General features: G+C 41.1%; 1 protein-coding gene across 2 annotated transcripts in view; it reads left to right on the forward strand.

Annotated features, from left to right (window-relative positions):
• Positions 1-6787: 6787 nt before the first annotated feature.
• The window catches only part of ERBB4 (erb-b2 receptor tyrosine kinase 4), a 1213162-nt gene continuing 1198390 nt past the window's right edge, over positions 6788-21559 (forward strand). For both annotated transcript variants that reach the window (XM_065930645.1, XM_065930646.1), the window contains exon 1: positions 6788-7488. In XM_065930645.1, coding sequence (XP_065786717.1) covers positions 7407-7488 — 82 coding nt within the window. In that variant the 5' untranslated portion in view covers positions 6788-7406. The remainder of the gene's footprint in view (positions 7489-21559) is intronic.

Raw genomic sequence — 21559 nt, forward strand, 5'->3', positions numbered from 1 at the left:
CCAATTCTCACATCCATACATGTCTACTGGAAAATCCATGTTCCCAATTATACTTAGGTAAAAGTTGCATTGGACAAAAAATATTTCTCTAACTTTACACTGCTTTATATTTTTTCCTTACTAAGATTATTTTTGTAAATGTAGATGTTCTTACTTCAGATTTGAAATATTATTCAGCTAGACCCTTCCCCATCTAACAGAGCTTAATTGAATACTGATATTTTGCACTGAGTTAAATATTATCAGCTTTTGGAATATTTGTATCTTTCTTAAGCCATACTGCTTTGATCGAGTAGCACAAAGATGTTTGTTGTATCAGCAGTTTAAATTTTCAAAGGTGAACGGGAATCAAGCTATGCTCATGATTGGATTTCTTAAATGAAAATCTAAGACTTCAGAAGTAAAGATATTTCAACCAGTGTTTTTTTTCCTAGTCTTCGTGGACCTTAGTGGCAAGTGAAAAGGGAAAGCATTTGTAGATTGATCAATATGGTGATAAATTAGTAACTATCCTTCTGTAGAAAATATGTAAATACCACCACATGTCCTTTCATTAGTACTTTCTTCCTTGTCATCAAACCTAATGAAAAGTCTAGCTTTTGACCTTTTCCTTTTTTTTTTTGGCTGTAGCATGCAGCTTGTTGGATGTTAGTTCTCCAACCAGGGACTGAACCCAGGCCCCGGCAGTGAAAACACCAAGTTCTGTCCGCTGGAATGCTAGGAAATTCCCTGACATTTATTTATTTATTTATGTATTTCTACTGATTTGTGAGATTCAATAATTCTGATAGCTTCTCTACCACATGCAAGCTAAGTCGCTTCAGTTTTGTAGGACGCTTTGCGACCCTACAGACTGTAGCCTGACAGGCTCCTCTGTCCATGGGGAATTTCCAGGCAAACACTGGAGTGAGTTGCCATGATGCCCTTCTCCAGGGGATCTTCCCAACCCAGGGATCGAAGCTGGTTTCTAATGTCTCCTGCATTGGCAGGGAGTTTCTTTACCACTAGTGCCACTTGGGAAGCTACTACCCGTGAGTTGTAGCATTAAATGTTTTGAAACATGGTATATCTTCAGTGTTAAATAACCTGGGAATGGAGAAAATTGTGACACATTTGGAGTCAGGACCAAGAATAGAAACTACCAGATGTCTTGGGCCTCCTAATAGATTTTCAGAGGTAAGGAGAGAATTAAAGAATTAAAAAAAAGGAAATGGGAACTGGACATACTGAGAGGGAATTGACCAGGCAAGGAGGGACAGGCTATTAATGTGTTGAGAGAAGCAGCCTCAACAAGCTTAGCACGCTTTCTAAGCTAGTAGAACCTTTTCGCTGAAGCTTTGAAGATTCATGCATCCCTATACAAACCTGAGAAGAAAATACATGGTTTCTAAATTATGACTTCAGTTGACTATTTGGCAGGTGTTCAAGAAAAATTCTAAGAACTCTTTGTGATCTTAGTCAGAATAATATCCACTTGTGTGTGTATGGCAAATGTAACATCAGATTCTTTTGAGAAATCTGTGTTTTAACTTTAACATGATCAAGCTCTTTGCTGAGTTAAGAATACAGAAGGAAGGAAATGCAACATAAGAAGCTACCTGAAAAAACAACAGATTTTATCTTGGTTCAGATTTCAGGCTAGGTAGAGTCATAGCCTTGATAAGTAACCTCACTAAGTTAATAAATTTGTAAATACATGGACATGCAAAAATAGAACTGTCCCTTTTCCTCTTAGATTTCAATTGGCAAAAGTTATTAAAGCTTTACTTTGGTTTTAAGCTTACAAGGCAGTAGAAAAAGCTATGTGGGGCAAAGGACTTAGTTGAAGAAAATACATAAAGCAGAAACACAACAGGAAAAGGCCTTACCAGGGAAATTATTTTTGCATAACTTCTTTGCAAAGACTACTCTGTCCACCAGGCTGAAATTGTTTTGCAGTTTCAACCACAAACAAAAAATGTCTGTAAGGACTTGGACAGACACTGATGAATGGATATGAAAGCAACACAGATATGATTTATTTACATTCAGTCACTCCTTCTTAGCATTTGAAAAATTACAGCTTCAGTTCAGTTGCTCAGTCGTGACTGACTCTTTGCAACCCCATAGACTGCAGCATGCCAGTCTTCCCTGTCCATCACCAACTCCCAGAGCTTGCTCAAACTCAAGTCCGTTGAATCGGTGATGCCATCCAACCATCTCCCCGTCTGTTGTCCCCTTCTCCTCCCACCTTCAATCTTTCTCAATATAAGTATCTTATTCAATGAGTCAGTTCTTCGCATCAGGTGGCCAAAGGATTGGAGTTTCAGCTTCAACATCAGTCCTTCCAATGGATATACAGGGCTGATTTCCTTTAGGATTGACTGGTTGGATCTCTTTGCAGTCCAAAGACTCTCAAGAGTCTTCTCCAACACCACAGTTCAAAAGCATCAATTCCTCTGTGCTCAGCTTTCTTTATGGTTCAACTCTCACATCCATACATGACTACTGCAAAAATCAAAGTTTTGGCTAGATGGACCTTTGTCAGTAAAGTAATGTGTCTGCTTTTTAATATGCCATGTATGTTGGTCATAGCTTTTCTTCCAAGAAGCAAGCGTCTTTTAATTTCATGGCTGCAGTCACCATCTGCAGTGATTTTGGAGCCCAAGAAAATAAAATCTGCCACAGTTTCCATTGTTTTCCCCTCTATTTGCCATGAAGTGATGGGACCAGATGCCATGATCTTGGTTTTTTGAATGTTGAGTTTTAAGGTAGTTTTTTTTTCACTCTCCTCTTTCATTTTCATCAAGAGGATCTTCAGTTCTTCTTTGCTTTCTGTCATAAGGGTGGTGTCATTAGTTAAGGCTTAATCATGCACATAAAAGAAAACATTAACCAAAACCAAATATTCCCAGGGAGGTCCTCTTTGAATATGAAATTAACTAAAGTAACAAAAGCATTTCTTTAATGTATATTTATGAATTTTTTAAATGTTTGAAATTTTAAATTTTGTTTTTAAGCTTTGAGACATTGAACATCACCAAAGTATCAGAGAATTTCAAAACTCTTGGGTTAAGAGCAATGATGTTATTTCAAGTGCTAGTTAATAAAAAGCAACCAACCAAAGGCAAAAACACTGCATCTGTCATCTGCTTGATTATCATAATACTGAACTTGATTGTATCTACCAAAATTTCTTGGCTATCAGAATAGCAAAGATCCAGAGTTTTGAGCAGTTCACAGTAATATAGTAGCAAGGTTATTTGGATATTTTCCTAAGGCAGTTTAATATGTGGCTGTGTTGGTGCCCCAGGTAAAGTAGTATATAGGAGTGAGTGAGGAAAAGGGAAGAAATATAAGAAGTAAATGAAATCTGTGGAAGTTGTGACTTGTACTTAGTAAGTGATCAGTAAATTATAGATTCATAGAGTCTTAGATTTGGGACATAACCATCCCTTTCTTTAACGATGAGGCAAAGGGCTCAAGTCTGTGAAGTGAGTTGCTTATGATCCCCAGATAACTTAGAAACATGTTGAGTAAGATGATGCTGCCCAGAGAGGGAAATTAGAATTCTGTATTTCTTTCTAAATGTTCAGGAGAAGACTAATGATTCATGGTAGGTTCTTGTTCTCTTTTCTTACTTGGTATTTGTCCCCAATGCAGTGAACTCTGAGATCAGTGTGTTCCTTTCTCCTACCACTAGTATTCTGCCACTCATGGTGTCAAGATTCTCCTTGAATTCTACCACTGATGGAGGTAGAAATGAAGTGAAAAAAAGAGGATATGGGGGGCAGCAAAGGCAAAGGAATTTCTCTGTTGGGGTTATAATTTAGGCCAAGGGAGATCATGAGAAACTGGGAATGGGAACTGATCAGCATGAGCCTTATCAAGCAAGGTACCTTCTTCAGGGGATATGATGGTCTGTATCCCTCGAAGATTAGAGGAGCTCCTTTACCATGCCATGCTGTTCTGGCTTCAGATAATAGAACTGAACTAGCTTAAGAGATTTGAACAACAAAGCCACCAGGAGAGCCTGAATATTTTCCACGCCTACCTGATCTTTTGCTCCTTAAATGGCAACTACTTTCTTTCTCACTGCACCCTGGTCATCACTACAAAGAAAGAAATATAGACAAGCCACATCTGGACTTTTATATCTCAAAAGCCACCACAGAATAACTGAAAATGAATTCTTTTTTTTCCCTTGCACAAAAATGCAAGGGGAGAAATTCATTGGGAGTGACCATCTCTCATCTGATCAATAGTGACCAAGGCATTTTAACTGGTCTAACTTGGAACTTGGAGTGTCTCAACTTAGAATGACTCAGTTGAGATGGAAAACAAATGAAAGTAAAAATAGAAAGAATTAATTTTTGACTCTAGCTCTTGACTTCTACTTTCTCACTCTTCCTGTATATGCCCATACAGAGTACCACCTTCCTGTCTAAATCTCTTGGCTCTATCTAATATCCAAATTATTTGAGCTAGACTCAGAGTAGACCAGTCACCATTGAATAGGATGCTCTTTTTGAGTAGGGATTTCACGCCAATTCATTCCATAGGCTAGTGGTCAGATACACAATTTTGGTCAAGTATCAATCAATCGGTTAGAACCAGGAAAATGGGATCAAGCCTGAACAACTTGAGGATTAAAGGCAAATCACAGGTGTGTCAAGTCTAATGTAATTGGTGGGTATCTTGTATAGGTTGTATAGCATCCAAAATATATATAAGACCAATTTTTTAAACCAATGAATATTAACTGAAATACCTCTTTCACCAAGAATTATTTTAGATACATGATTGAAACCAAAGTATATAGGAGAGTTCCTGCCCCAACAGAACTATCAAATTGATGGAGAGTAAAAACCATTACAATGGACTCAAGTAGAAAAACAACTTAAAATATCCAGAGTATTTAATTTTCCCCTCAATTTAAGCTAAAATACACTATTTATTTCTTCATTTCTTGCAAAGTAATTGTTGTCAGAAAGAAGACTTTTTCAATACATAAATTTAAGTTTTTCCAAAAGCAATACGTTAAAAAAAAAAAAATCACTTAAGTTGCATTTCTGGGGAGAGGTGGAAATGTTTAAAAGAAGTAGCTTTTATGGAAGAGAGGTGTTTGAGGGTCATCCTAAGAAACACAGGGGATTTAGGGAAAGGGGAGTGGAAAGAGATTGAAGGAAAGAAAAGAAAAAGGGAAGAGGATGAAAAAAACAGCAAAGATAATCCCAAAGGGCAGTGTGAACACTTCTGCTGCAGTCAGTACCACTCTGGCCAAGTCACCATCACCTGTTCAAGATTTAGTTTCTTCCGGCCCTGGGCTACTTCTGGGGAAAGCTGCATGCTCAGCTTGTTTGGCCTCCTCTCTGTTCCTCTTACTTGCTGTGGGCCTAACAAAGGGAAGGCGCAGGCCTCTGGGAAGAAGCTGCTGTTTCACTCTGTTCCAACTCCACGCAAATTCTTAAGGGACACGACTATAGATAAAAGATGTGGGGGAGGAATAGGAAGGTCTCAAATGATGAGTGAGGAGGCAGGGTGGCTTAATTTTTAAGCTCCCCTGATACTTTTTATTTATGTAGTTGCTGCTTCTAGAGAAGCTGAAAAGGGAAAATAATTCATTCATAGAACGCCTGTGCAAATAGCAAACCAATAATCTCCTACCCTCATGAGGTTCTGGCCTGTAAAATGAGGTAAAAAAAATGAGGTCCTGGGCTGTAAAAAGCAAGGGATATGTGCACTGATATGATCCAATCCCATATGCTTTAGACCAAGAAGAGTCCAGAAACTCCTATGGCTAGCAATGACCTCTGGAGGTCATGGAGTGTGAACATGAAAGAGGACTAAAGCAGGATCTACTGTAGGATAAACCTAATTATTTAAGGTTAGTTATATCCTGACATATGCCTTAAGTTATTTCATACTGAGCAGCTCAGCCCTGGGACAATTTCTAGCCATTTGGAACCAAATTGGTGGCTTTGGATTAGAATCTGCTTAATGAGAATGAACCTAAAACCAAGTTGTCCTAGAGCCCAAGGAAAAGATGAAATGACCCCATAAAGTCTAAAAAATCTAAAGATACAGCTCTACAAATGTGAAACTCTAGTTTGATCAATTTGCGAGCGTGGGAATGATGGGAGAGACTGTATAGTTGAAGAAAGAGGAGTGCTTAGATTCCCAGGACTACCTATTCGCCAGATGTTAACAATTACTGAACCAGTTTTTGAACTACTGTCTGAATGTGAAGCACGAGGAAGTAGGAAGCGAGGTAGGCTACTACAATTGAAGCAGCGTATTCTTTTATTTCTACGGCAGATCCAGTCTGTGGATGAGCACCGTGGACTGTGGAGTAAATGGTGACTTTCTGGCTAAAAAAAAAAAATAAATTTTTTTTCCTGTAAGCATCCCTCGGGTGGTCTGCGCGCTCTCCGGGCCAGCTGTCCGGCGTGTGTTTGGAGATGGGGGGGTGGTGTCTCTGATTCACTTCGTGGCCTCCGGTGAGCCCTTTAAATCCAGCTTCCCCCGCCCCCACCGCTAGGCTCCCCGCTCCCTGACAGGTGTTTTCCCAACTCCTGAGGCCCACGATTTTGGGGAGTGGCTGAACCAATAAGATTTCCCTTTGGGGGGAAGGCGTGGCTAGCTGGGTCAGAGCGGGGGCGGGGTTTGCGCGGCCGAGCCGAGCCGGCCTGGTTGCGTGGAGGGTTGTTTTACCCACCGCCCGCCCCCCACCAGCCTTTTTTTTTTTTTTCCCTCCCGGACGGAGTCTTATTAATTTCTCGGTGGGGCTGCAGCTGGAGACCGCGGAGCGTTGGAAATGACGCTCGGAGCTTTAATTACCGCAGCCGCCGGACAAGTGTGAGGAAAGCTGACAGCAAAAAAAAAAAAAAAAAAGGACAGGATCGGGGGTGAAGCGAGAAGCTTCCCCCCCCCCTTTCCTCCCAATTTGGACTGGGGGTGCAAGGAAACTGAAAAGGGAGTCGAACAGAGTCCGGCTGGGGGGAGAGGCCGGAAACCTACCGCCTGTTTGCAATCAACTTTTTTTTTTGGAAACCCTTTTCCGAACCCTTCCTTTTTATTGTTGACCAACCAGGGAGAGCGAGCGAGAAAGTGAGGAGGGAGCGAGAAAGCGGAGGCTCACACGGGGCCGTAGCTGCCCGGTCCGGCTCGGAACACGGCCGCACACCCTCCAGTACACTCCCACCCGCGCGCGCCCTCCCGCGCACCCTCTCCCGGCCCTCCGGGTCCGGGCCCCAGACCCGCGGACGCGGACTCGGTCGCCCGCGCTCGGAGCCGGTGCACCGCGCGCGCCAGTGCCCCTCGCGCCCCCACGCGCGCCCGGCCGAGGGATCTCCTCCGCGTGCCCGAAAGGGGATTATGCCATTTGGACATGTAATTGTCAGCACTGGATCTGAGACTTCCAAAAAATGAAGCTGGCGACAGGACTGTGGGTCTGGGTGAGCCTTCTCGTGGCGGCGGGGACCGTCCAGCCCAGCTCTTCTCAGTCAGGTGGGTCGCGGTCCTTCTCGCGCTCCCGGGGTTGAACCTGCTGCTGCCGGCCGAGCGGCGCCGGCTGGCTCCTCGCCCCCTGCGCCCTTCGCCCAACCAGAGACCCTCTCGCTCTCGGGCGTGGAGGGACCACGTCACCCGCGCCTCTTCCTTGGGCTTTTCGTTCGCCCCTCTTTCTATCCCAAACTTACCCTCTGCGTGGGCATGCGTTTTATTTATCGCGAAAAACCACTCTGCGCCCCTTTCTCCGTCCCTTTTCTCTCTCTCTCTCCCCTTGTTTATTTCTCGCGCGTTTTCTTCGAGCCTCCCTAAGCCGGATCCCTTCTGGTGGCGCCTGTTGTGCGGGACGTGGGAGACCCAAAGCCGGAGTCAGAGGAGACGCTCCTGGCCGCGTCTGCCGAACCCCCGCCCCCGCCCGCGAGGGAAGAAGCCTCGGAGAAGCGCTGCCCGCCCGGGGCTCCGGGGCAGCACTGGGGCCCCGGGGCCGTGGCAGCTGGGCTCCGGGGAGCGGGAGGGCAGTGGGGAGAGGAGCTCCGAGAGCCGGCTTTGCACCTGTGTGCGCTGCCCGCGGCCGCTGCGCCCCTGGCCGTCCGAGCCTGCGGGGTCAGACCCGACTCGAGCCCAGCCTGGGAGCCGGAGCACGGCGGGAGGACACGCCTCGGCCGGGGGCCCGGGAACGCAAGGCCTCCTCCGCTGGCGTCCCCAGCCCTCGCCCCGCGGACTGAGGGGGAGCTGGCTGGCTTGCTTGACCTCTTTTTTTTTTTTTTTAAATGGCTTGACCGACTTAAGCCGGGAGCCCGGCCTTCCCGTCGGTTTCTGTGTTTGGCTCCAGGAAGAGTTCTTCCTGTAGTTCAACTTGCTATTGGCCGGAGTCCCTCCAACTTCTGTTTACTGCCGGGCGCGGCTGCCGAGCCGACCCGTCAGGCGAATTGATTGAACCCACGGCGGGTGCTGCGGCGCTGGGTGCGCTGCCACTGCTGGCCGGAGAGCTCGCGCCCCGGGACCCCGCGGGGCAGGAGGCGATCTGACCCCCGGGGAGGCGGCGCGGCGGGGCCCGCAGGGTGGGTGACAGCCCCTGCGGGCCCTGGGAGCTCAAAGTTTCTGACACTTGAGTTTCCTGGGGCTGAAAGTGGGACAGGAAAGGGCCAGGAAAACCGGGGACTGACGCGACTAAGGGGGCCCTTCTGGAGAGCCGGGGAGATTTCCGGAACCCTACGGGGCTGCTCGCGGGGGCGTGGGAGGCACCTTGAGAAGATAAAACCCCGGGGGATTGGCGAGAGGGAGAGTTTCAGGCCCTCGGAGGGTGTCCTTCTGACCTCACCAAGAAAACAGCGCGCCGGAGTTTTCCCGCTCCGCCCCCGCCGCCGCCGCCTCCCCCGCCCCCCCTCGCCTAGTAAATAACAAGTTACAATCCTCGAGCCTTTCAAAATGACCTTCGAATGGCACAATGTGCGCCGTTTGTTCTGGCCGTTTGCACCCTCCCAATTACTCCGAAATTCTTCATGCATAGCAGGTCCCGGTCTCCAGCCACCTCCGGAATTACACCAACACCGACTTGAGATTCCAAGCGGCCTCTTAGATACATCCCTTTTTATCTCCCTCCCCACTCCGCGTCCCTTCATATTTCCCCTCAATGGGTTGATTATGCACATTGACCCATTCAGACGCAGTTGCGACTGACACGCAGGCTTAGCCGAGAGGAATTTCCACCGGGCGACCTACTGGGGGGCTGGCTGTCTGGTGCAACCTCTGCCGCTGGGGGACCCGGCTGCGAGTCCGCAGCGATTGGGTATTAACTGTGCGGCTCGGGCTTGAGCTATGCCGAAAAGCCCTTTTCAGAATTTCTGCAAGGAATGTAATCCAAATTAGTTCTGCAGCTGTCCTCTTCCTCGTCGCTGGCGACACCGGCTCGCACCCTCGCTGGTCTCTTCTCGCTTTCCCCCCGTGAATTGTCAGAGCCACACAAGTGAGCCCAGTTAGAGCGCGAGGATTAGCGTGCCATTGTTGTTCCGAGTGTGACTCTGTACTTGAAATTCTGGGGGCACAAAGGCGAGCCTCACTTGTTCCAAACACAAAGTGATCTAGATGAAAGGGCCGCACAAAGAAAAGCTCCCGGTTGCCTCCCTGGTATAATTTCAACACGCAGGCTAAGGTGATCCACTGGAAACTGTAAATACCTCCAGGACACTTTTTTTTCCCCCCCTAATCTTCCCCACCCCCACCCTGCCGCACCTGATAGGGAAAGTTCGTCTGGTTTTAATGTGGTGCTTTTATAAACCAAATTACATTCTGGGGTGTGAGCGAGGCTCTGTGTGTGTGTGGCTGTGGATGCATGGCTGTCTGTTCCCAAGTAAATACATATTGCGTGTCTCCCCTCTCGCGGTTAGCCGTCAGTAGCAGTTTGGAGGAGTTTGTTTTGGTCCAAATGAGAAATTAAGTGCGGATAAGTAAACTAAGCTGCCAGAGGGCGACAAGATGTTGAGTGAATTGCTTTTAGATGAAACAAATTAAGGAAACGAGGGAAGACAATCTGCTTCTCGCATTATTAGACACGCTTGGAGTTCAGGGGAAAGTGGCATATTTTTGAAATGCTAATTTCTTAAGAAGCAGAAGGAATGCACCTTATTTACTGCTCTATGTGAACAGAATAAAAATATGAGATGGTCAGGGTTCTTGTATTGATCTAAGATATAAAATAGTTGTATCTGAAGAGGGCGTGTTCTTATTTTTCTCTTGGGGAAAAAAAATCAGCTTTAGAGAAGATTTTTTTTTGTTTTGTTTTTATTTTGAAGGACTTTGTCTCATTTCCAGTGATTTGTTTTATCAAGAAATATTATAGCCAAGAGCCCTTTATATGGCTGTTATAAAATCTTTATGTCTAAAAAAGAAGAATTCCATAATTTCAGTCTTCCTGCCATGATGGAAAAATGATCAGTATCACCTTTGTGTTGAAATATATATGTATATATGTGTAGTGGTACCGAAGTGGTGGTCTTACACACCTTAATAGATATGTGATGAACAAGTTCAGCCCCTATTTTTTATTTGCAAGTAACTTAGTCCTGCTTTTCATTCTATAAAAGAGCATATATTTTCTCTCCATCCTTAAGATATATCTCCAAAATCAAATTTTAAACATTTGAGAAGAAAAAGATTAATAAAACTTAGTTAAATGATGAAAAGATGTTCAATATAATTAAAAAAAAATCATTTCTCTCCCTGCATGTATTTATTGTAAGCACACCCATGAGTACAGTTTCCGCTTTTTCTTTTCTTTCAATTTTTGAAATTCATATATATGTAAAAGGAGCCTTTTAAAAGTAAGGTATAATTTTTTTCTTCAAAATGCTTCCAAATTTATGCCTTTTATTGTGACTGCAAATCACTTGAAAATACTATAATGTGGACTGATATGGTAAAATTGGATGACTCTGGTTGTGTCATGATTCCTTGATTTTTGATTTTTTTTCTTAAACCAAACTCCTTTTTATTTTTTTATCATACATGCATAGAAAGTCAAATTTTTGGAAATCAAGATACTTACTCCTTTATATGTATAATTTTCATTTAGTCACTGAATATGTGTCTTAATTAAGAAATTGCATTAGAATATTTACCAGGGCATATACTTTGTGGAAGATTTATGTATTTTTTGCTCTAGCCTGAACACACTGAGTTTCCATTGACTGATTTTTGGAGTTTGCATTCATTTGAGGAAAAACCATATTTTCTTCTTAAAGTAGATTCAAATATTTAGTATTCATGAGCTTTCATCCCTTTGGTTCTTAAATAGAAGTGCTATTTATCATCTGTCTTACGCATTCACCCTTTCCATTGCTATGGGTACTTTTTTTACATCTTATTATTTATTGAGTTTACACATATGAATATATATTTTCCCCATCATCACTGAGGGTATTCTTTTTGTGCGTGTCTTCCCCAGCAGCCTGCCACTCAGCCATTGCAGGAGTCCTCTGAGCCAGTTTTCATTCTTTCTTTCTGATAAATCTGATATGGCTGGTTGGCTGGACAATTGCAAGCCATTCCATTGCTCAGATTTATTCTTGAAAGAAAATAAAAAGGTATCGATCCGAGATCACTAGCACATCTTAAAAACACTGACTCCAAGGCCAAATCTTTCTGCAGAGAAGTCCCTTTTTTCCCTTCTCTCTCCGTCTTTTCCCCTCTTGACCATAGACAGAAGTTAGACTACTGCCACTTCAAAAATGCTAGGGATGCGAGGCAATGTGCTGTATCTAGATATTCTCTGAAGCCCTGTGATTAGAGCCACCTTGAGATTAATGACTACGTAAGGCACACATTTTAGGAAATGAATTAGTGCACCTTAAACGTTGCTGTGTTTTAAAGTGGTATCATTTTTTGTATTACTTCAATCCAGTTATTAAGAAGAGTTAGCGTATATTAAAAGCAAGAATAAGTTTTTGCTTTATTTGAGAGTGTCCTGCTGCTGTTGGATATCCATGAGTAAATTTTAAGTGCCTGTAACATAAACAAAGCAAATGATCAAAAAAGATGTTCTGTTACTTGCAAACTTGTTGGCACCTGAAATCACAGTTGATTTTACCCCTTTGAGAAATACTGCTTTATAGAGAGAGATGTTAATGTTTATATTGAAATTAGCTTATGGATGTTTAAGACTATAGCTGTTTTACAGAAATTAATTGTCAGGCATATTCCACTGTTATCTTTGACAGTGATCTACTGAGTAAGGACACAGGGCAGAATTTAAATCAAACTATAAACTTTTCTCTAGGTTATATCATTTAAGAAATGCTCTACTATGTTGCATTTGACCATATGGAAATATGTTGCATCTTTATCTAATATTCATTTTCTGAATTATTCTAAATATTAGGCAGTTAAAGTAAAACCTTACTTTTCATGCTAGCTAGTATTCCTACTGACTGAAATGTGCAGTTTATAATGACAAGTAATCCTTCAATTTTCTTTCTTTCCTTTCCTTTTTTTTTTTTTTTTTAAGTAAAAAAACGAGCTTAGACCAGTGCTTCCTGAAACTGTAGTTTTCCTACATAATTTGAAGGAGATTTTGCCTATTTATAGTGTGGTTAAGTTTGACACAGGACACAGCCAGGTGGTTCAAATCAGGATTTCTATATTGTAGGGACATTGTTCCTCCAATTTCTTTTTAATACCTTGAGCAATTCACTTCTTGTCTTTGTGACTTGGCTTTCATGCCTGAGGGTGAAATGTATGTATTCTCTATTTCTTCATTATATAGCAGTTTTCTGAAAAAATGGCTTTAAAATCCTGTGATACTGAGATACATAGCAGTAATGAGTTAAAATGATATATTTAAAACATGAACATATGTTAATAAACATAATGTAAACTTTCTAATAGACCAACACTGTTAGAAGAGCGCCTGTCTAAATGAAATAAGGAGATTGTTAAGTTTGAAGAATGTGTATTTGAAGGCCATTTGCCCTAAAACTTTTCAGAACTGGTCTATGATCTCTTTAGATTCTGTCTTGTTTGGCTTTGTCTGAGTTGTTGATAATTCTGACATGTTATTAAAGAAATTGACCTATTTTCCCAGTGCTTTAATCAAAGCTTTAAAGCCTCTTTCTTGTTTTAATATTTGACACTTCAACTGGTGCTTTGTATTTGTACTAATTTTTCAAGAGGGAAGAGAACTGTCTCACTTTTATAACATAGAGGCGAAATATATGGATATTTGGGGGCCTAATTCTAAAGTGCTTTTTGAGCATGTCGTAATTGTTTTATAATTGTTTTCATTTTAAATATGTGATTGCTTTACAGGCCTGTTGCTTGGCACAACTCCAGGGGGCAGCAGCCACATAGAATTTAATGGGAATGGTGCACGCCTGAGCTGTGGGTAGCACGGCAGCAGCCCTGCTATTGTGGGATGCTACAGCGTAAAGCAGCAGAAGAGAAGTTAGGAGAATCGGATTCTGGTCATACAATCATTCTCTGTGTGATTTTAGCTTAGACTTCTTGCTTTGTGTCTCAGTTCTTTCATTTCCATCAGGATAGCTGAAAGTGATACTTAAACAATTAACATCTTGAATTTTTTTTTAAGGATTCAACTAGACAGAAAAAGGATGTTTAGACTTTTTAGACAAAAGAAATCCATTGGCTTTTAATTATTTTTTAAAAGGAACCTTTTTTTTTTTTCTTGTGAACTCATGTGTGCAGCCCTGATATTGAAAACAGGTAAAGGGTAAAAGGAGATGCCTTTCGTTAAAGCTTCACTGAGAAGCCAGCTTTGTGCCCCCTGCCTTTGGCACTCTGCTACTTTTTTCCCACTCTGGCAGGGACTCTTCTGTGCTGGCCTACAGAATTCAAGCAGTTTCAAAACCACTCATCTAGTCCACTCTTCATTTTTTAGGTGAGGAAACCGGGAGCCCAGGGAAATTAGGTAGTAGAAGTCAGTTGGCAGTTTCCAATACAAATATCATTTTCTTTAGCACAGAAATATTTGAAAAGTTGCAGACAAAAGAATAAATAAATTCAAGGTTGTGCTATTTTAAAGGAGTCTTGCAAGATTGAATGAAAACAAATGGATTGGAGCCATGGGCCTAATTATCAGACTGTGAAGTTCTTTTCAAGGGGAAAACTGTGGAACATCATCTTTAATTTATAGTTAGGAATAATCATTGATATTGCATTTATAACTTATAGCACATTAAGATTAAAGAAATAAAGGAACTTTATTATGACTTGATTCTGTACAATGTTTAGTTGGTAGTATCTATTCTTGACATAGCATTTTGATCCTAAAAGATGAGAGTTGCCTATGTTAGTATCTGTATATAACATTGCCTTCAAGAGTTTCTTTTACCTGTGACTTTGTGAAGATAACCAATACACAGGGAATGGTTGTTTCTTCATTCTGTATTAAGTAATATGCATGCTTTAAGAAAATGGATTTTAAGGGATAAACAATGGGTTCTTCATGGGCAGTTAGTTGGTGGGGACCCTTAACTAGCAAATCCACGAGAATACTTCAGACTTATCCAGGCCCATCCTTGGAACCAAGGTTCTCTATCTTAACCACTGGCCTTATTGGGTCCTCATCTTTTTTCAGGCCCTACTAGGATCACAGTTATTCTTTGCACAAGTGCATCTAAGCTAAGCTTTAAGTACTAAGACTATATATTTATGTCTATAGTGCATTTGCCTCCCTCTAGTTGGCTTCCGCAAGATGCTGCTCCTGGGCCTTGTGACTTTGAATGTCGTTGATTTAACCTTACCTCTCTTTGGTCATCCCTGACTTCCCTTAAGCGCCAGAGCTTTCTGGACATGGTCAGCATTTCATTGGCCATGGCAACAGAAGGGAGGTTTAAACCTGTTTTGGCAGGAAGAATCACTATCTGTTAGAAATTTGCAATGAAAATGGGTCCCCCTCCGTAAAAACATTAACATAGACACCAGGAAACTTCCTCTGCAATATCATTAAACCTCTCCCTTGAGAGCTAGCTCAGGATCATTACTGTTAATCACGTTATTTCCAATATCATGGGGTTACCCAAGCGTGCTGTTGCTGCTTAGTCGCTTCAGTTGTGTCTGACTCTGTGCAACCCTGTGGCCTGCCAGCCTCCTCTGTCCATGGGATTCTCTAGGCAAGAGTACTGGAGTGGGTTGCCATGCCCTCCTCCAGGGGATCTTTCCCACCCAGGGACTGAACGTGGGTCTCCTGCGTTGCAGGTGGATTCTTTACCAACTGAGCTACTAGGGAAGCCCTTCTGAAGCATACTAAATACCAATAAGAATATACAAGACTCACTTTCTCAATTCAGAGAGTTAAACTAATAGGAATCAAGGCTCTATGAACGTTCTATATATTTTATTGTATTTAAACTTATTTTTAAAAATTGGAGGATAATTGTTTTACAGTGTTGTTTTGGTTTCTACCATACAATAACACAAATAGTCATAATTATTACTATATATATAGTAATATATATATATATATCCTCTCTCCAGAGCCTCCCTTCCCCTTACCATTTCACCCCTCTAGGCCATCATAGAGCCCAGCAATTTCCCATAGCAGGGGAAGGAGAGGGTATGATGAATTGAGAAAGTAGCATTGACATATATACACCGTCATTTGTAAAATATTTATTTTATTTGAAACATAGTCTAAAAGTGCTTAGAGAGAAGAAAATGAAGGGAGCAATAAACATGCCTTTTTTTCCAGAAAGATCACACCTGTAAATAATAAACTTTACCTACCATATCTTTACTGTTCTTCTGACCTTTATTTATGTCTGGTCCCATGTGCATATGTTCTAGGTAGACATCCAGGTTTTAAGCTTTTCGGATGCAGGGGGGATTGTAAACCTGCTCTCAAAAGATGCATCTACTGGCCCTCTGTGATGTGCTGAGGATATCTCATGGCTGATTAGGACTGAAAAAATGGCAACAGATTTTCCAGGTTCTATGACTATGTCTAGGATTGAGTAATGGGTGCTCTAGTCCTCTATTTCAGGATGGGTCCCCATCACTAGCAGGGGATGCCTAATTGAGGTCGTGGTTGGCATTTTGCTTTAAGTGAACTCCCCTTTTACTAAAATTTTTATTTGTCATTATTTCCTATTCTTCCCTGTAGGCTACAAGAAAATGAGTTTTCTTCTGTGGGGACCCATGAAAACCAAATAAAAACAAAAAGGAATAATTCTTTTAGATACACAGTTTCATTTTTAGGAGTACCTCTTGTCTGATCATTTTGTCTAGAACTAGAGCGGGGTTAAAATCACTGCAAATGGTGATTGCAGACATGAAATTAAAAGACACTTACTCCTTGGAAAGTTATGACCAACCTAGACAGCATATTAAAAAGCACAGACATTACTTTGCCAGCAAAGGTCCGTCTAGTCAAGGCTATGGTTTTTCCAGTGGTCATGTATGGATGTGAGAGTTGGACTATAAAGAAAGCTGAGTGCCGAAGAATTGATGCTTTTGAACTATGGTGTTGGAGAAGACTCGAGAGTCCCTTGGACTGCAAGGAGATCCAGCCAGTCCATCCTAAAGGAGATCAGTCCTGGGTGTTCATTGGTAGGACTGATGTTGAAGCTGAAACTCCAATACTTTGGCCACCTGATGTGAAGAGCTGACTCATTTGAAAAGACGCTGATGCTGGGAATGATTGAGGACAGGAGGAGAAGGGGATGACAGAGGATGAGATGGTTGGATGGCATAACCGACTCGATGGACATGGGTTTGGGTGGACTCTGGGAGTTGGTGATGGACAGGGAGGCCTGGCATGCTGCAGTCCATGGGGTTGCAAAGAGTTGGACACGACTAAGCAACTGAATGGACAGCAGTTAAGTTTCTTCGATTGCCCGGCTTATTAAAATCTAATCTCTAATACTTTTGTTGACCTCATTTAGTCCTTAGAAACTCAGAGCAGGCTGTTGAAGGATCCTCTTTTTCAGATTTCCTTCTTGTCCGTACCAGGTGACCGTTTCTAATATCATACTTTTATTATCCTAGTTACTATTCAGAAGCCTTCAATGGATTCCCATTGCAGAGTTCAAAGCCTGTTAAAATAGTCTTCAGTTTCCTTTTTAATCCAGTCTTAAGAGTTTTTTAAGATGTATTCTAAGAACCAGACTGATGTAGTTGGTATTCCAAAGCCTTGCTTGCTGTCTTTCCTTTGGCTGACCCTTTTCCCTGGAATTCATGGGCTCCCTTGGTTGTCCCTGCCTGTCCAAACTGTTGAATCTTTCAATTTCCACATTAAATCACAGCTCTTCATTGAGTCTTCCTTCATTCACTACTCTACTCTTTAATCCTTGCCTGTATCACCTATTTGCATTTAATCTTAAACCATTCTATAGTTATAACTTTTTAAAAGCAAGCATTTTTATCTCCCGCAGAGACTAATGCAGTGCCACATACATGGTAAGCTCTTTAAAAATATTTTTTTTTAAATGAAAGAATAACATACATTTGCCAAAACAATTTTAAGCTCATTCATGGATGGTTATTACTTGTAATTAAACCATATAAATGCACAAATAAGCTGTTCTAAAAACATAATTATAGAATTCTTAATAATAGATATTAGACATGTTTATCCTGGGAATTTCCTTAGTTGCTTTCTTGAGCTTTGTAGGGTATTTCTTTCAATGGAGTGTTTCCAGGAGTATATCATTTGTCCTCATTCCCATTTTTAGAGTCTGCTCAAAATATGGCACAAAGTATTTTTGTCTTATTTTGGCAAGTTAAATATATGTAAATACCATTCTTAAACATGTAACTGTATTGTAGTACACTGTGTTTTTGTGGCCATTCCTTTGTGGTTTCTTATCTCCCACTTAAAAATTTTAATCAGTTTAAGCAGTAAACATGTATTGACCTGTGTTTGAAGACCATATTAGGCACTGAGGAAGACATATAAGAAACTCAACATGCTAGATTTCCCCTTTCTTTCAAACAAGAGCAGATGAGACCAATGAAAAACAATACAAAAATTATGTTATTAAGTGATTTTTCCAAACTCTTAGGGGGAATTTGCCTCTGGAGAAATGCTAATAAGTATTTCATGAAAAAAAGGGTTCCAGACAGAATGTGGTGTTTTCTATTCTTAGGTGTATGTGATAATACAACATTGTTAATACTAAGATTTCTCAGTATCTTAAAATAGAGAACTAGACATATGCCTCCCATTTTTAAAGGATCCTATAAAAGAAATACTTGCAGCATAACTGAACTGAGAGGTGACTGGGATTCTCTTAGCTTCTCTCTTAGATGATTCACTCTGCATTCTGAAAATTGGTGAAATGATTATAGTATTTATAGTGTCAGATTCTACCAGGGAAAATGCTCTTCCAGACATTGCTTCTCAGGTTATCAGATTTCAAGAAACTGTCAACCTTTCTAGGTCACTGTGGTACCCTAAATGTACCTTAATTTATAATGGCCTGAAAGAGTTAATGTAACATCAAAGCTTAGACCTAACGGTCTGCAGAGTAGTCTATTAATGAGAAAATTGGGTATGGAGACATTAGTATCTTTGGCTGAAAATTTCTTTTTACAACTTTCCTGATTATTTTTCCTTTAAGAGTCCCTGAGAAGAAAGTTTGAGTCTGGGATTATTGCTTCTACTTTGTAGACGAGGAAGTAGAGGTATAAAGAAGTTTTGTGTACCGGTGAAGGCTGACTGGTGGGTCTGTCCCTGCAGTTAGGTGTCTGCCCTCTCCTGAGCCAACTGCCTCTGCCGTCTGCTGGTCCTCCTCTTCCATGCCTCCTCCCAGCCACCGGTGTTAGTGATCCTTTCAAAGGCGTGGCTCTTCCGCTGTTACTGCCCCACTGTGAGAGAAAGGGATGCTCAGCCCACCAAATCCTTCTGCTCTCAGGTCAATGGCTCTTTATGTTTTCCCTGGAACCATTTGAAGAAACTTGTCTAGTAAATCAGGGGTCCCCAACCTCTGGGATCTAATGCCTGATGATCTGAGGTGGAGCAGGTGTAATAATCATAGAAATAAAGTGCATGATAAATGTAATGCACTTGAATCATCCTGAAACCATTCTTCCCTCGCCTGGTCCATGAAAAAACTATCTTCCATGAAAGTGGTCCTGGTTCTGAAAAGGTTGGGGACCACTGCAGTAAATCTGTCATTTAAGGAGTCCTTCATTGGGTTACTCTGCCTTTCTCCTCCTCCACTGTTTTCTCTAGAGGGTTTTATTTTATTTTGTTTTTGTATTGTGTATTATACTGTGTTAAGGAAATCATCATAAAAACTTTGTCTTCTTGAAAAAACTTCAAAGCAGGGGCATATTCAAGGTTTTTGGACCTGCATTTATGCAGTTTGGGGAACCTCTTTAAAAACACTATAGAAAAGTACAACTTATGGAGAGGAAGGCAACCCAAAATTACAACTTATTGGGAGGCACCAATACAGGAGAAAGGTTCTGAAGCTGAAACCTTTTACAAAAAGCTTTACAGTACTTCTCTCTATTTGAAGATTATACAACTGAAGAAGTAATGCTATCTCTTATTTAGGGTGAATTTTGGGTGTCATTTTATATATATATTTTTCCTACTGCATGCAGTTGGTATCTACTGTTAATGTAGAAGAATGCATTTTTTGAGGAAAAAAAATTGTTATAAAGAGTAAATTCATACTGTCAAGAACTTCAGTATATCTTTGGATGAAATAATGTACTTTATTGGGATAATTTTCAAAATACTCCCATTCTAAATATGAACACACTTAATCCAGATATCTGTTTTCTTGATGCCATATTCTTAAAATGGGTCATGTAATGCTGTCTCTTATGCAGTTCTGTAGTTCATAATAGTGTGATTTGAAAGAATCTTGGCAGTTTTGATATATAAAATCTATATTACTAAAGCCCTACTGCATAAAATATACCTCATTGAATTTTTAATCATTTCTTATTTAGCACAGTTAAAAATCTATCTTTGACTTTTACCCCCTGGCTAAGTTAAATGTGCCCGTTTTAACTGCAATAGACATTATTAGCTGTGAATGAAACAATGCATCTAAATTAAAATCAGTACTCAGCTCAGATATTTGGTAATATTTTAACTACTAATATGTTAACACATTTAAGTAACAATAAAAGGATTAGTATTTCAAATCACATTTTTACTATGTAAAAATATCAGCTAAAGAGTTAATAATATTTTCCAGTTGTTTTAACTTCAAATTTAGCAGCCCCATTGTCCCTGGTGATATATCAAAACTTCTAAAAGTGTACTTGGAATTAATGGAAACTGAAGTGATTGGTATTCAGATATAATTCTTCAGTGGCCTTTTTACTTTCTCTTTTTTTTAAGTGCTGAATGAAGTTTGAAAACATAAAATGCTTTGAGATAGAATAATAGACAAAACATTTTATGCAACTGCTGATGAAAAGGACATTTATTATTTTTTTCTGTACTTAATATATTGCTGGTGGCCAGAATTAGCACACCATGGGCAGAGAAAGAGATAAGACAGACAGAACAGCACACAGCTAATTTTGTTTAGCAAATTTAGATCTGATACATGCTGTTTCACTCCTACAAACTGCCTCAGCCACTTTTGAAAGGTACAGATGAAGTTTGTCTCCCACAGTTTAACAGCTTTCACTCAATATTTATAGGCTATATAAAAATAAATTTCTTCAAGTACCACAATTCTCACTGACAAGATGAGCACTGTGAAGGTAGATTTATTAATGAGAAAAAGGGAGAAACAAAAACATTTCAATTGTTTCAGATCTGCTGAAAATAAAATATGTCAAAACATCCAAATAATCTTTGTTTCAAGGACATGTATAGTGGGGCTTTGCATATTCAAGGGTTTTGACTGCTGCTGCTAAGTCGCTTCAGTCATGTCCGACTCTGTGCGACCCCATAGACGGCAGCCCACCAGGCTCCCCCGTCCCTGGGATCCTCCAGGCAAGAACACTGGAGTGGGTTGCCATTGCCTTCTCCAGTACATGAAAGTGAAAAGTGAAAATGAAACCGCTCAGTCATGTCCGACTCTTAGCGACCCCATGGACTGCAGCCCACCGGGCTCCGCCGTCCCTGGGATTCTCCAGGCAAGAACACTGGAGTGGGCTGCCATTTCCTTCTCCAGTGCATGAAAGTGAAAAGTGAATGTGAAGTCGCTCAGTCCTGTCGACTCTTAGCAACCCCATGGACTGTAGCCCACCAGGCTCCTCCATCCATGGGATTTTCCAGGCAGGAGTACTGGAGTGGGTTGCCATTGCCTTCTCCGAGGGTTTTGACTATTTGTGAGTAAATCAGAAGTCCCATTATTTTAAGATAATATTCTGATTCGAATCTGATATGTGGTTAGATGATTGTTCTGGAACTAGTCATTCATCTGTTGGATAAGCCAATAGGAAGGGATCCACAGTAATTATCAGAAAGTGACTATAAAACAAAACAAAAGGGGAATACGTGTAATTCTATGGCTGATTCATGTCAATGTATGACAAAACCCACTGAAATGTTGTGAAGTAATTAGCCTCCAACTAATAAAAAACAAAAACAAAAAACAAAAACCCAAACTTTGATCTTTGTTAAAAAAGAAAAAAGAAAAGT

This window comes from Muntiacus reevesi, chromosome 3, assembly GCF_963930625.1.
Source record: "Muntiacus reevesi chromosome 3, mMunRee1.1, whole genome shotgun sequence".
Classification (NCBI taxonomy): Eukaryota; Metazoa; Chordata; class Mammalia; order Artiodactyla; family Cervidae; genus Muntiacus; species Muntiacus reevesi.